The sequence below is a fragment of the Euleptes europaea genome, chromosome 4 (genome assembly GCF_029931775.1).
Source record: "Euleptes europaea isolate rEulEur1 chromosome 4, rEulEur1.hap1, whole genome shotgun sequence".
Lineage (NCBI taxonomy): Eukaryota > Metazoa > Chordata > Lepidosauria > Squamata > Sphaerodactylidae > Euleptes > Euleptes europaea.
Genome location: NC_079315.1, coordinates 16707752 through 16720013, shown reverse-complemented (window position 1 = coordinate 16720013; position 12262 = coordinate 16707752). Strand labels below are relative to the sequence as shown.

Sequence of the window (12262 nt, the reverse complement as noted above, 5' to 3'; positions counted from 1 at the left end):
CATCCCTTGGTTCAGGCAGTGCTGCTATCGCAACCCAGATGGCACCCAGAGTTCTTCGAGACCGCTCAAGACTTCAGATGTCGTTGTGAATTCCCATAGATACCCAACAGACACCTGGATGGTATGTCTTTCATTGTGAGGCGTGCCCTGGGTGCAGAGCACAAAACCCTTGGTGAGACAACAGGTGCCCCACCTAATGCCCAGTCCTTGGCTGAGGGCACAGTGGCCTTTGTTTCCATCTAGGTTGCTAAGGCAGCCCAAAATAGTACCTGAAATCTCAAAAGACTTCAAATGCTATTTTTTCATTTGCCTTTGTAGCCATTGTGGTCTGTGATGTGTTCCTGAGGCATGCGCAGACTGCAGGAACCCCTTTTTGCTTCCCCCCAATTTAGGGTCCAGGCAGAATAACTCACATTTCTCTGCATCCCTGGGAGCTTGCCCTGATATGCAGCCTGGTCCTTTTGCTCCTGGCCCTGTTGCATGGATTTTTAAAAACTTTATGGCGCTTGACATCCTGCCTTTCTCTCATGAAACTCAAGGCAACGTGTGGAGGATTCCCAGATTGTCTGGTCTCCCATGCTTGCCCTGCCCTGATCCAGATCTTCTTAGGCTAGTGAACGAATCGCATGCCTTCAGATCATTCCCTGAGACGGGTCAGGGCAAAAGCTGTCCGTGCTTGATCCCTGGCTCCTTTGCTAGACCAGAAAGCATAGAATCATAGAGTTGGAAGGGGCCATACAGGCCATCTAATCCAACCCCCTGCTTAATGCAGCATCAGCCTAGAGCATCCCTGACAAGTGCCTGTCCAGCCTCTGCTTAAAGACTGCCAGTGAGGGGAAGCTCACCACCTCCCTAGGTAGCTGATTCCACTGTCGAACAACTCTTACTGTAAAAAAAATTTTCCTAACATCCAACTGGTACCTTTCCACCTGCAATTTAAATCAATTATTGTGAGTCCTATCCTCTGCTGCCAACAGGAACAGCTCCCTGCCCTCCTCTAAGTGACAGCCCTTCAAATACATAGAGCAGTCATGTCCCCCCTCAATCTCCTCTTCTCCATAATGAACATTCCCAAGTTGCTCAGCCTTTCCTTGTAGGGTTTGATCTCCAGGCCCCTGACCATCCCCGTCGCTCTCCTCTGCACCCGCTCGATTCTGTCCACATCCTTTTTGAAGTGAGACTTCCAGAACTGCACACAATACTCCAGGTGCGGCCTGACCAATGCAGTGTGCGGAACGATGACATCTTGCGATTTGGATGTTATGCCTCTGACGATGCACCCCAAGATCGCATTAGAGGTCTGAAGCAGCATTTCTTTGCTGCTTCAGACCTCCTTTCAACAGGGGGATAGGTTGGGGCAAAAGAAAGGGGAGGGAATCAATAAGCATTTATTTTAGCACTTGACTAGGGTATGCCAAAAGGGCCTTTTGCTGCAACGAAATGGCGCTCTCAAAATGGAAATTAGTTTTTTGTTCTTTTGCTTGGAAACCAGACTTCAGGTTCACTAATGGATAAATAAATTGCTTTTATTTTATTTTTAATTTATTTATTGCACTTAATATCCCGCTTGTACTTCAGAGATGCTCAGAGCACCTTACCCAGCAGTCTCTGAGCGGTTTTTGTTCATGCCGTTTTGGAAAACACTGATGGAAAATGCATTATGATTTCCATTACCGGGGAAGGTTAGGAATTACTTCATTTTTGAAAAACGCATCAAGTTTGCCTATTGAAATTCTATTTTGAGCTTACTAAATTAAGTCTATTATAAAGCCTATCATATTCTGAATTCCTAAACTGCCTGTCAGGGCACTAACAGAGAGCAAGACAACTGCTATTTGCTTCAAGAAATTCAGTAATTAATAGTGGTGTCCTAAACAATCCTGAAATGTCCCTATAAGCTAAAATGACTAAATTGAGGCGATCATACTTTAGTCACATTATGAGAAGACAAGCGTCACTGGAAAAGACAATAACGCTAGGAAAAGTTGAAGGCAGCAGGAAAAGAAGAAGATCCAGCATGAGATGGATTGACTCTATAAAGGAAGCCACGGCCTTCAGTCTGCAAGATCTGAGCAAGGCTGTTGATGATAGGACGTTTTGGAGAACATTGATTCATAGGTCCGCCATGAGTTGGAAGCGACTTGACAGCACTTAACACACACACCCAAACAGGCTTACACCACCAGCATGGTGTAGTGGTTAAGAGCAGTGGACTCTGATCTGGAGAACTGGGTTCAATTCCCCACTCCTCCACATGAGTGGCGGATGCTAATCTGGTGAACCGGGTTGGCATATAAAAACCAGCTCTTCTCCTTCTCCCTCCTCTTCCTCTTCCTCCTCCACTGAAGTCCAGTACAGATGACTCCCCCCCCCGTGTGTTTACTCTGCGCACAATGAGAGAGAGCAGACACATGCATGGCTGTTACCACCCCAGCCTCCACATGGTCGCCAGGTAGTCTGCATGGGGCAAATGCGTGAAGCACTCACGCACACACCTCTCCCTGTGATCAGCAATATTGTAAAAAGTGTTACTGAGCATGAGTAGGGGGATATGTGGGGGCACTTTCTCAAAGTGTTCGCCTCGTGCAGACCTCTTAGTAAGGGGCAAAGCTAGCACGCTCATGTCTGCCCTCCTTCCCCACGGGGTATGTGCATACACACGGGGGTTCGTGTGTACAGAGCATGAGAGCCAGTGTGCTCCAGGGAGACCCAGATTCAAATCCGCACTCTGTAACGTTGCCAGGAGGGTTTTGGGGAGGGGAGGGACTTCAGTGCCGTAGAGTCCAATTGCCAAAGCGGCCATTTTCTCCAGGGGAGATGATCTCTGTCGCCTGGAGATCAGTTGTAATAGCAGGAGATCTCCAGCCACCACCTGGAAGCTGGCAACCCTATCAATCTGGGATTCTATCCTGTCTGTTCACCTAGATGTAGCATTGCGGTTTACACTCTAGTTGTGCCTTAGGTTATTTAGTATATCTGTTTTAAATGACTTTTTAACAGGGCTATTTTAAATGTTGTTTTAATGGTTTTATTGGTTTAAGGGGATATTTATATTCTTTGTAAGCCGCTCTGAGCCCGGTCTCGACCGGGGAAAGCAGGGTAGTAAGCTGAAATAATACATAAACAAACAAACAAACAAACAAATAACTAGAGCACAGTATAGTAATTATTCAGAGAGATGAGCTGTGCCCACAATCACGCGGGAGGGAAGGCAGGAGATTCAAAGGAAGAAGATCCCCCTAGTGATGTTCCATTCTTGTTCTGCAGTTCCCTTATGCGCTGGTTCCTTCTTTGGTTTTCTTCTGGCAAGCAAAAAATAAAATCGAAATGCTGAGATAAAAGTATTTCGTACATGAACCCTCACACTGTGTTCCCTCCGTGTTTTCTTCCTTTTTTTTTTGTTTATTGTTTGCTTTTCTCAAAGGAAATGTATGAAAAGATTGGAAATAGTTAAATAAATAAACCCCCAGCTTCCCTGCAAGTCTACGCTGAGAATTTCTTTAAAAAATGCCATGTTGCAAACAGTGTACTTTGAATTTACGGAGTTAGTATTTGCGATTTCAAGATGAAATTAGCTTCCAGCCCTCAAATCCACAATTAGGAGAGTTTCTTGTTTGACTTCCGATACGCTAAATAATACGACTTTAATTGCTTGTTGTTTTTAATTACTTGCGGGTTGCCCTAAGTGAATTAGGTTTCATTGCTACTGTGTGGCTGCGTGATTTGTCTAAACACAAATATTCTTTTCAGGGATTAGGTGCACGCCTTTCATAAAAGCGCTGCAGCGTTAGAGAGATTGTTCTCTTACAGAATAAATAAGCGAAGCATAATTAAATTTTATGAAATAGTTGCATCGGTTTAGTACTTCCCGCCACCTTTCCTCTTGGATTATGACGCTGTGAGTTTTGGAGCACTTTAATTTAGTTGAATTATTTCTGTAATTATACCTTTCATGCAGCGCCGCGTAAGGGCTACCCCACTCCGCAACTTCATTGTTAAAAGGCCAGAATTTGTGACAAAGGCATGCATGTCTATTTTCTGTAACCGTATGCAGTGAAAAGGATATACTGGTCTCTGCCCCATTTCAAGGGGAGAGTCCTTGCTCAAATGGGCATAATCAACAGGCTTTTAAATTGCTTCACTTGAAAGTTGTTCTTGAACCTCTCTCATTTTTATGCTCTTATAAAATTTAAGCTGCCAGCTCAATAAAGACATTCTCAGACATGTACAGTTTAATGAATATTTAGGAAGCTGTCTAGCTCCTTAAAAGAAATTGAGTGTCCCTTCCTTCAGTATGTCTCCAGTCTTTGTCAGGAAACCATATAAATTCTTGGAACTACTGCTCTCTGTTTTATAGTCGCACTGACAATAAAGCCAACTGAAGAGCAGTCTCAACAGATAGAGGAAACAATTTCGCCTGTTTATCCAAAGGCATTCCCAATCTTATGACCAATTATGGGGGGGTGAGGGGGTCTTTGTCCTGAAAATAATTTCCTGTGGTCCCACTCGAAGACAAAGCTATGAAATTTTATCCAAGTGAAAGAGGGGGTGGGGGAAACGCTATTTAAGGGCAAGAGTCCAAGAATCTCAAATCTTGAATTTTACACATGGAAATGTTGGCAGCTGCTTCTCAAATGTCTCTTACTATCCAAAGAAGAAGAAGAAGAATTTAAACTTTGGTATTTTAGGTTCTGAATTAATTTTTTTTCAGAGGGAGTTTGGAAATCTGTGGGAATTGTCCACATTTTCACTGAGGCCAAACTCACACGCGTATTTGTTTATTTAGATTTTTAACCTGCCCCCAATCCCCGGCCAAAGCCGAGCTCAGGCCGGCTAACAACAGTGCCTGCTACAATAAAATCTGCCAAAACAGTATAAAATCACAAAGTTGAAAACAGTTTAAAAATCCCTCAAAACATAAAAGCAGAGTGATAAAACAGATGGCACTCATTTTAAGGAGTAGGGTAGCCAACATCCGGGTGGTGGCTAGAGATCTCTCAACATTAGAAGTTATCTCCAGGCGACAGAGATCAGTTCCCCTATAGAAAACGGCCGCTTTGGCTATGGGACTCTATGGCATTGAAGTCCCTCCCTTTTCCAAACCCCGCCCACCTCAGGCTCCACCCCCAAAATCTCCAGGTATTTCCCAACCTGGTGACCATATTACGGAGTGAAGACCTCTGTAAGGCCTGGAAGCAGTCAGGGTCCCCCGCATTTAACTAAAGCAATTAATAGACAACAGGAAAAAAGGTGGTGAGTATTCAGGACTAGTTCTGGATTTTGGGGTGCCCTGGGCAGAGACTGGCCAGGGGCCCCCTCCTCTGCGTATCACTAGGCCCCCTCATGCCTCCCTTCCCACCTGCTGGTCCCCATGCCTGTGCATCCTTCCCTCGCACGATCATGGGCTGCCTCACCACCTGCAGTCTCAGATGCCGGCCCCACGCACATGGCCCATTCCCTGACAATGCTGGACAGTTCGTGGGGCTGAAAGCGTGGATGGCAGAATTCTTGCAAGCGAGTGGGTGGAAGAAGGGTGCATGGGCAGCAGGGGAAGCCTGTGGTCAGCGGCAGTGGGCCCTGCCAGAAGTCCTGGGGCTTTCTGGCCGCTGCCCCACCTCAAGGGATGCAGATACCAGCCTTGCATGTACAGTGGAGGAAGATTGGGATGCATTTGTCAGTCAATTTTCCAACATGTCCGTCGGTGGAATCATGAACTTTCAACAAGTACATTTAAAAAATCTTGGGTTTTCAGTGGGAGAGGAATGGAAAGGTGCTTTGAGTAATGTGTGTTTAGTCTGAGGGTGGTTTTTTGTTTTGTTTTTTGCTGTTCTGTCTCACAGCAAAAGAGAGCTACAGAAACTCTGCAGAGGGTCTTGGTTATCCGCAGTTTCTAAGCCACTCCTGCCCCGTACGTATTCTTTTTCCTCTGAAAAAAAACAGTGGCTATTTGTTCCTTCCTCCTTCTTTATCTTGCACAAACCCCTTGTCAGTTTCTTCTTTACAGCAAAGGGAACTTTCTGGATTGGCAGTAGAGCTGGTGGTTGGAGAGGAAACTTGTTAATTTTAACACTACTATTTTGTAATCCTCTGCACTCACAAATCTCCAAATTTGTGCAAGAGGCCACTTCCGATTTTAACTCACCTCGGAGCAGCAAGAAGAGTTTGCTCATCGAGCCTTGAATTTATGTCTTCCTAACAAACTAAATCTGACAGACCCTCACGTGGAGGCGGGGGTTTCTTAAATACTTGTCCTTCCTAACCGAGCTGCAATCCCCATGTCGTAAAACGGTGGATTAACATGGCATCTCTAATTTCTATCAATGCTCAGTTTTTAGTGTTTGACCTTGAATTTCACCCTCTCCTTTTAAAAAGAAAGAAATCCACCAGATATTCCCAGGAAACATGCTTCTGTACTATTCTCAGCCGTTTCTTAAATAAAGAAGAGTACCGTCCCTTTTTCAAATAGACCCCTCCCGCCTGTATCCCACCCCTTTTGATATCTGAATGAAGATACTACTTTCTGTCTTGACGATCTTACCCTGACGATGCACTGGGGCATTGCTTCTGCTCACTCTCTTCCTTGTGTGTGTGGAAGGCGGCTCTTCTCCCTTTTTAGAACTGTTCTTAACTCATCAGAAATCAGGTTGGGGAAAGGAGAGCAGGTGCAAAGGATCAGGGGCCCTATGAGGAAATGCTGAGGAAGTGGGGAATGTTTAGTCTGGAGAAGAGGAGATTGAGGGGAGACATGATTGTTCTCTTGAAGTATTTGAAGGGCTGTCACTTAGAGGAGGGCAGGGTGCTATTCCTGTTGGGAGCAGAGGAGACGACTCGCAATTATGGGTACAAATTGCGGGCGGAAAGGTACCGGCTGGATATTAGGGGGGAAGATTTTTACAGTAAGAGTTGATCGACAGTGGAATCAGCTCCCTAGGGAGGTGGTGAGCTCCCCCTCACTGGCAGTCTTTAATCAGAAGCTGGACAGGCACTTGTCTGGGATGCTCTGGGCCAGGGATGTCGAACTCATTTGTTACGAGGGCCGGATGTGACATTAATGTCACTTGGTCGGGCCAGGATATGTCTCGCCAGCCCAGATCGGGACTGGGGGGCGGTGGCTGCCTTGGCTGGCTCGCGGGTCGGATAAGAGCTCTCAAGGGGCTGGATCCAGCTCTCAGGCTGTATGTTTGACACCCCTGCTCAAGGCTGATCCTGTGTTAAGCAGGGGGTTGGACTAGATGGCCTATCTGGCCCAACTCTGTGATTCTATGAAGGGCTTCTGGGCTTGCATCTACCTCACAACTGCAGATCTTCAGGAAGCAATGTGACCGGGAGAGAAGGGCATTTGGAATCGGCTGCCTAGGGAGGTGGTGAGCTCCCCCTCACTGGCAGTCTTTAAGCAGAGGCTGGACAAACACTTGTCAGGGATGCTCTAGGCTGATCCTGCATTAAGCAGGGGGTTGGACTAGATGGCCTGTATGGCCCCTTCCAACTCTATAATTCTATCTTCCCCTTCAAGGAACCAGCATGCAGAGATGGATGGAAAAGGAAAGGTTGAGTTAACCAAGCATCTGTCGCTCCATGTGCTGACCTGAAAGGTTGCTTCCTCTTCCCACTGCTTCTTGCCAAGTATCTGTTTGCTGCCGTGACTGAGTCTTTGCTTTGGGGAAAGAGAATAAGGAGAGAAGGGCAAGCTGGAACAAGGAAAGAATCCCCATCTGGTGCTTATCTTGTGGCAGCAGCATCCACTGATTGCTCCCTGCATCCTAGCCTTCCCACCTAACAGAGCCAGCTGCTAGAACCCATTACGTTCCTGAGAGCCAGTGTGACGTAGTGGTTAAGAGTGGTGGTTTGGTGATCTGGAGAACCGGGCTTGATTCCCCATTCCTCCCCATGAGCGCCGGCGCTAATCTGGTGAACTGGATTTGTTTCCCCACTCCTACACATGAAGCCAGCTGGGTGACCTTGGGTTAGTCACAGTTCTCTTAGAGCTCTCAGCCCCACCTACCTCACAGGGTGTCTGTTGTGGGGAGGGGAAAGAAAGGTGATTGTAAGACAGTTTGATTCTTCCTTAAGCGGCAGAGAAGGCCGGCATATAAAAAACCAACTCTTCTTCTCCTTCTCCTCCTCCCATCAAAGTCTCAAACACCCCAGTCTAAGCATTCGGCAGAACCATTGTAGGGGGTGCTAGATTCAAAAGGCAAAAATACAGAGCACATAAGAGAACTTCCGTTTTGTGGTATTCAGTGTGTTCTTTGAACACCCTGATGGTCTGAAATAAGGACTGCTGATTACATTGACAAACATATGCCTTTCACTTTCCCTAGTATTTTTGTCATGTGCTGGAAATACTGGAAAAGCAGAACTCTACTGAAGACTTCGGCGTCCAGCTTGTTTGGTCACACATAAGAGACTGCCTCAATCTTTAAAGCAGAATCCAAAACAGATGCTTTCTGCATACATACCTTTGTTCACTCACACACACACACACACACACACACTGCACAGATACATATGCCTGTCAATCACATTATCCTTGGATAAGTGACATCAGTAGACATTCTGTTATTCTTTGCCAAGCAATGTGGGGAGTTTGCATTCCAAAAAAAGTTCTTGCATATGTCTTTTCTAAGTAAGATTTAAGCATCTGAATCTGGACAGCTGCCCAGAAAATGTTTTGTTCATTCTAGACTTGTGAAATGACGGGAACTGGAGTTTATCTTTCTTTCTCACCAAAAGTTGACTTGACTAGTGCTGTTGAAAAGGAAATCGGCCCTGACAGTTCCCATTTGCTTCAGCTCTAATCCACCTTGATTGGACAGCTAAGAGACCTTTTATCCTTGAATTGGTTTTAGACTGGTGGTACAAATGTATTGAAATGAATTCTGAGCTGGAGACTGCATGTCCTCATTCAAAAAGAGTAATCAGGATGCCTTTCATGCCTTCATTGAGAGGGAGGACTCTAAAATTGCAGTCATCTACCTGTTCCTTGGTCATTGTGCACCTGAAAGTCCATATAGCAGTAAGAGTGTTGGGCTAGAATCTGAGAGACCCAGGTTTGAATCCTCACTTTCTTATACAATGCATAGTTAAATTGTGGAACTCCCTGCCCCAGGATGTGGTGCATGCCTATTATATTAGGTGCTGTGGATCACAGGCAGGATAATGCTGCTGCAGTTGTCTTGTTTGTGGACTTCCTAGAGGCACCTGGTTGGCCATTGTGTGAACAGACTGCTGTACTTGATGGGCCTTGGTCTGATCCCTCAGGGGCTTTTATTGTGTTCTTATACTTTGCCATGGAAGCTTGCTGATTGGCCTTGGGCCAGCCACACACTCTCACCCTAACATACTTCACAGGGTTGTTGTGAGGATCAAAAAGGAAGAGAGGAGAAGTATGTAAGCCATTTTGGGTCTCCATTAAAGAGAACAGCGGGTAAGAAAACGAAGTAAATAATACCAAGAGAATTGTGCTTTATGTGGTTAAGAATTAAGGCTTTCTATTCTGCATTATGGTTGTGTTTTCAATATGTTGTCTGATAAATGTTTAGGAGATAACTGTTTTGCCTGGATTTCCCCCCCCCCCCCAGCTCAGTTCAACGGGGGAGAAATGAGGCAGTCCTCCCCTTCCCCATCCAGCGATCGGCGTCGACAGCTTCGAGCACCAGGAGGAGGCTTCAAGCCCATCAAGCACGGTAGCCCTGAGTTCTGTGGGATCCTCGGGGAGAGAGTGGACCCAACTATCCCACTGGAAAAACAAATGTAAGTAAACTTGCAGTTTTGTACTTGGAGGGGGGGGTAGAAGAAGAAGAGTTGGTTTTTATATGCCGACTTTACCACTTAAGGCAGAATCAAACCAGCTTACAATCATCTTCCCCTCCCCACAACAGACACCCTGTGAGGTAGGTGGGGCTGAGAGAGCTCTAAGAGAGCTGTGACTAACCCAAGGTCACCCAGCTGGCTTCATGTGCCAGCTGATGAAATCTTGGGGAGCCAGCGTGATGTAGTGGTTAGGAGCGGTGGACTCTGATCTGCAGAACTGGGTTTGATTCCCCACTCCTCCACATGAACGGTGGACTCTAATCTGGTGAACCGGGTTGGTTTCCCCACTCCTCCACATGAAGCCAGCTGGGTCACCTTGGGCCAGTCACAGTTCTGTCTGAACTCTCTCAGCCCCACCTACCTCACAAAGTGTCTGTTGTGGGGAGAGGAAGGGAAGGAGATTGTAAGCCGGTTTGATTCTCCTTCAAAGGTGGAGAAAGTCAGCATATACAAACCAACCCTTCTTCTTCTTCATAAACAGCCACCAACACCTACAGTCTGAAATGGTACAGAATTCTACTACATTATGCTGCAGAATGTAAATTTATAAAATTAACCGGGTCACAGTTTCATACATGATGCAAATTTTTCGAAAATATCCCTCCCCCCAAAAAATTAAATCTTTAATTGTTGTGTGGCTTTTGGTTTCTTTTGTAGATGGTATCATGGGGCAATCAGTCGGACAGATGCGGAAAACCTTTTACGGTTATGTAAAGAATGTAGCTATCTGGTGAGGAATAGTCAAACCAGCAAGCACGACTATTCGCTTTCATTAAAGTAAGTATGACTTTGAAAAGCATTTATGAACGCACATTATGAAGCAGATTCTTTTTTTAGGGGGGTACAGTAACAGCAAACAAAACCCAACCCTGCCTTTCGATACTAGAAAGGCCTCCCAATGCCCCATAGGAATTTTAGAATTCCAAGTATCAAACTGCATTGCTTTGAATGACAGTTCATAGATTTGGTTTTAAGGCTCCTTGGGACATGCATGGATTTTGTAGTGGTTGTCTGGCCCCGTTTAACAAAATAGGCTTTATCTATTCTTGCTGCTGATTAAATTGTTTGTGCTCGTCTTTTTCTTCCCCCTGCCCCATCATTTAATAAAATCTGCTGTTTTCTCATCGCTCCCCTCCCCCTGAATGGATATCTTAAATAGTTCTTTCTAGACAAGTGAATTACTGTGTAAAAGTCACCCTGTGAACCAAGGGGGGAAAGGCAAAGAAATAATGCTGGCACAGCAGGTGTTTGACTTACCAAATGTTGTCAGATATTCTGGGAAGCTGAAAATGTTACTATGTGGGGGATACTTTATATTTTGTAGTTCTTCAAGGTGTCATTTGTTTAAAAACTGGCTTTTCTTTAAATAGTTGCTGTTACTTTGCTTTATTGGTTTTCATTTCTTCGTTGTCGCTGTTTTACTTGCGTCTTTTTGTTATCAGATTAACGGCCATTCCCCCCCCCTAATCTTTCAAGTGATACCTTCAGACTGCAAGATAAAAACCTACTTTATCCAGCTTCCTGACCAATTAACCCGCATTCGTTTATAAAGACAGTCATAGTTTCCAAATTCTGAAAATAACTTTGAGAGTTATTGGACAAGATTTCTGGAAGAGTTATGTCACTGTGTAATCGATATTATACACAGCAGTAAATATTAGATATTGTAAATTAACAGTTGCCATAAAGGGGTTGTATGCTTGGCCTGGACAGGACAAAAAATTCTGGCCTAACAGTGTAGCTCAGTAATAGGTCCTCTCTGGAAAAGGAACAGCATAAGATTCAGATAAGCATGTGTTGTTCAGTATAAATGGAGAACTGATGGTGTATCTTAGAGTTCAGTAGCTGGAACCCCAGCGGCCAAATTTAGCCCCTTTTGGGGTGACCCCCGCTGTCCCCGGCACTATCAAAGAAGGAAAGAAGAAGCAGGAGAAGAAAGGGTGAACAAAACTCCAGAGATCTCCGCACCATTGCTGAGGGCTCCAAGACAACATTGTGGCTTTGCGCAGGGCATCCGGCTAAGCTGTGCCCCACGCATGCTAGTTTTGGTCTGGCTGGTGCCTGTGCAATGTGCATATGTGCGCACTGCCCCTGCATGAAGACAGATTGTGCCCTGGAGCCCTCTGGGAAACCTCAGAGGACTCTGGGGCACATTCCGGTTCCACATGTCTTGAGGGCTCTGAGCTACTGTTTGCCAAGGGTGGGGTAGGTGAGTGTTGCAGCCAGATGCTAACAAGGTGAGAAAGGATTAGACCTCTTCCTTCAAACCCCGTGTGAAGTGGAACTCTGCCAGAATTACATGCCGACCAGAGCTTTAGTTTTGGGGACCTATTTGGAAGGTGGTGGACTCCTAATTTCATGGTTGTACACTTTCAGATTCTTAGTGTTTATCTTAGTGCGCCGCCTGCTTCCTTTGGTCTTTTGGCTGAAAAGAGAAACAAAGTTCAGT

General features: G+C 45.6%; 1 protein-coding gene across 1 annotated transcript in view; it reads left to right on the top strand.

Annotated features, from left to right (window-relative positions):
* The window catches only part of SHB (SH2 domain containing adaptor protein B), a 178268-nt gene that overhangs the window by 127397 nt on the left and 38609 nt on the right, over positions 1–12262 (top strand). Inside the window, exons 4-5 of the mRNA XM_056849183.1 lie at positions 9582–9753; positions 10471–10590. Of these exons, the coding sequence (XP_056705161.1) occupies positions 9582–9753; positions 10471–10590 (292 nt within the window). The remainder of the gene's footprint in view (positions 1–9581; positions 9754–10470; positions 10591–12262) is intronic.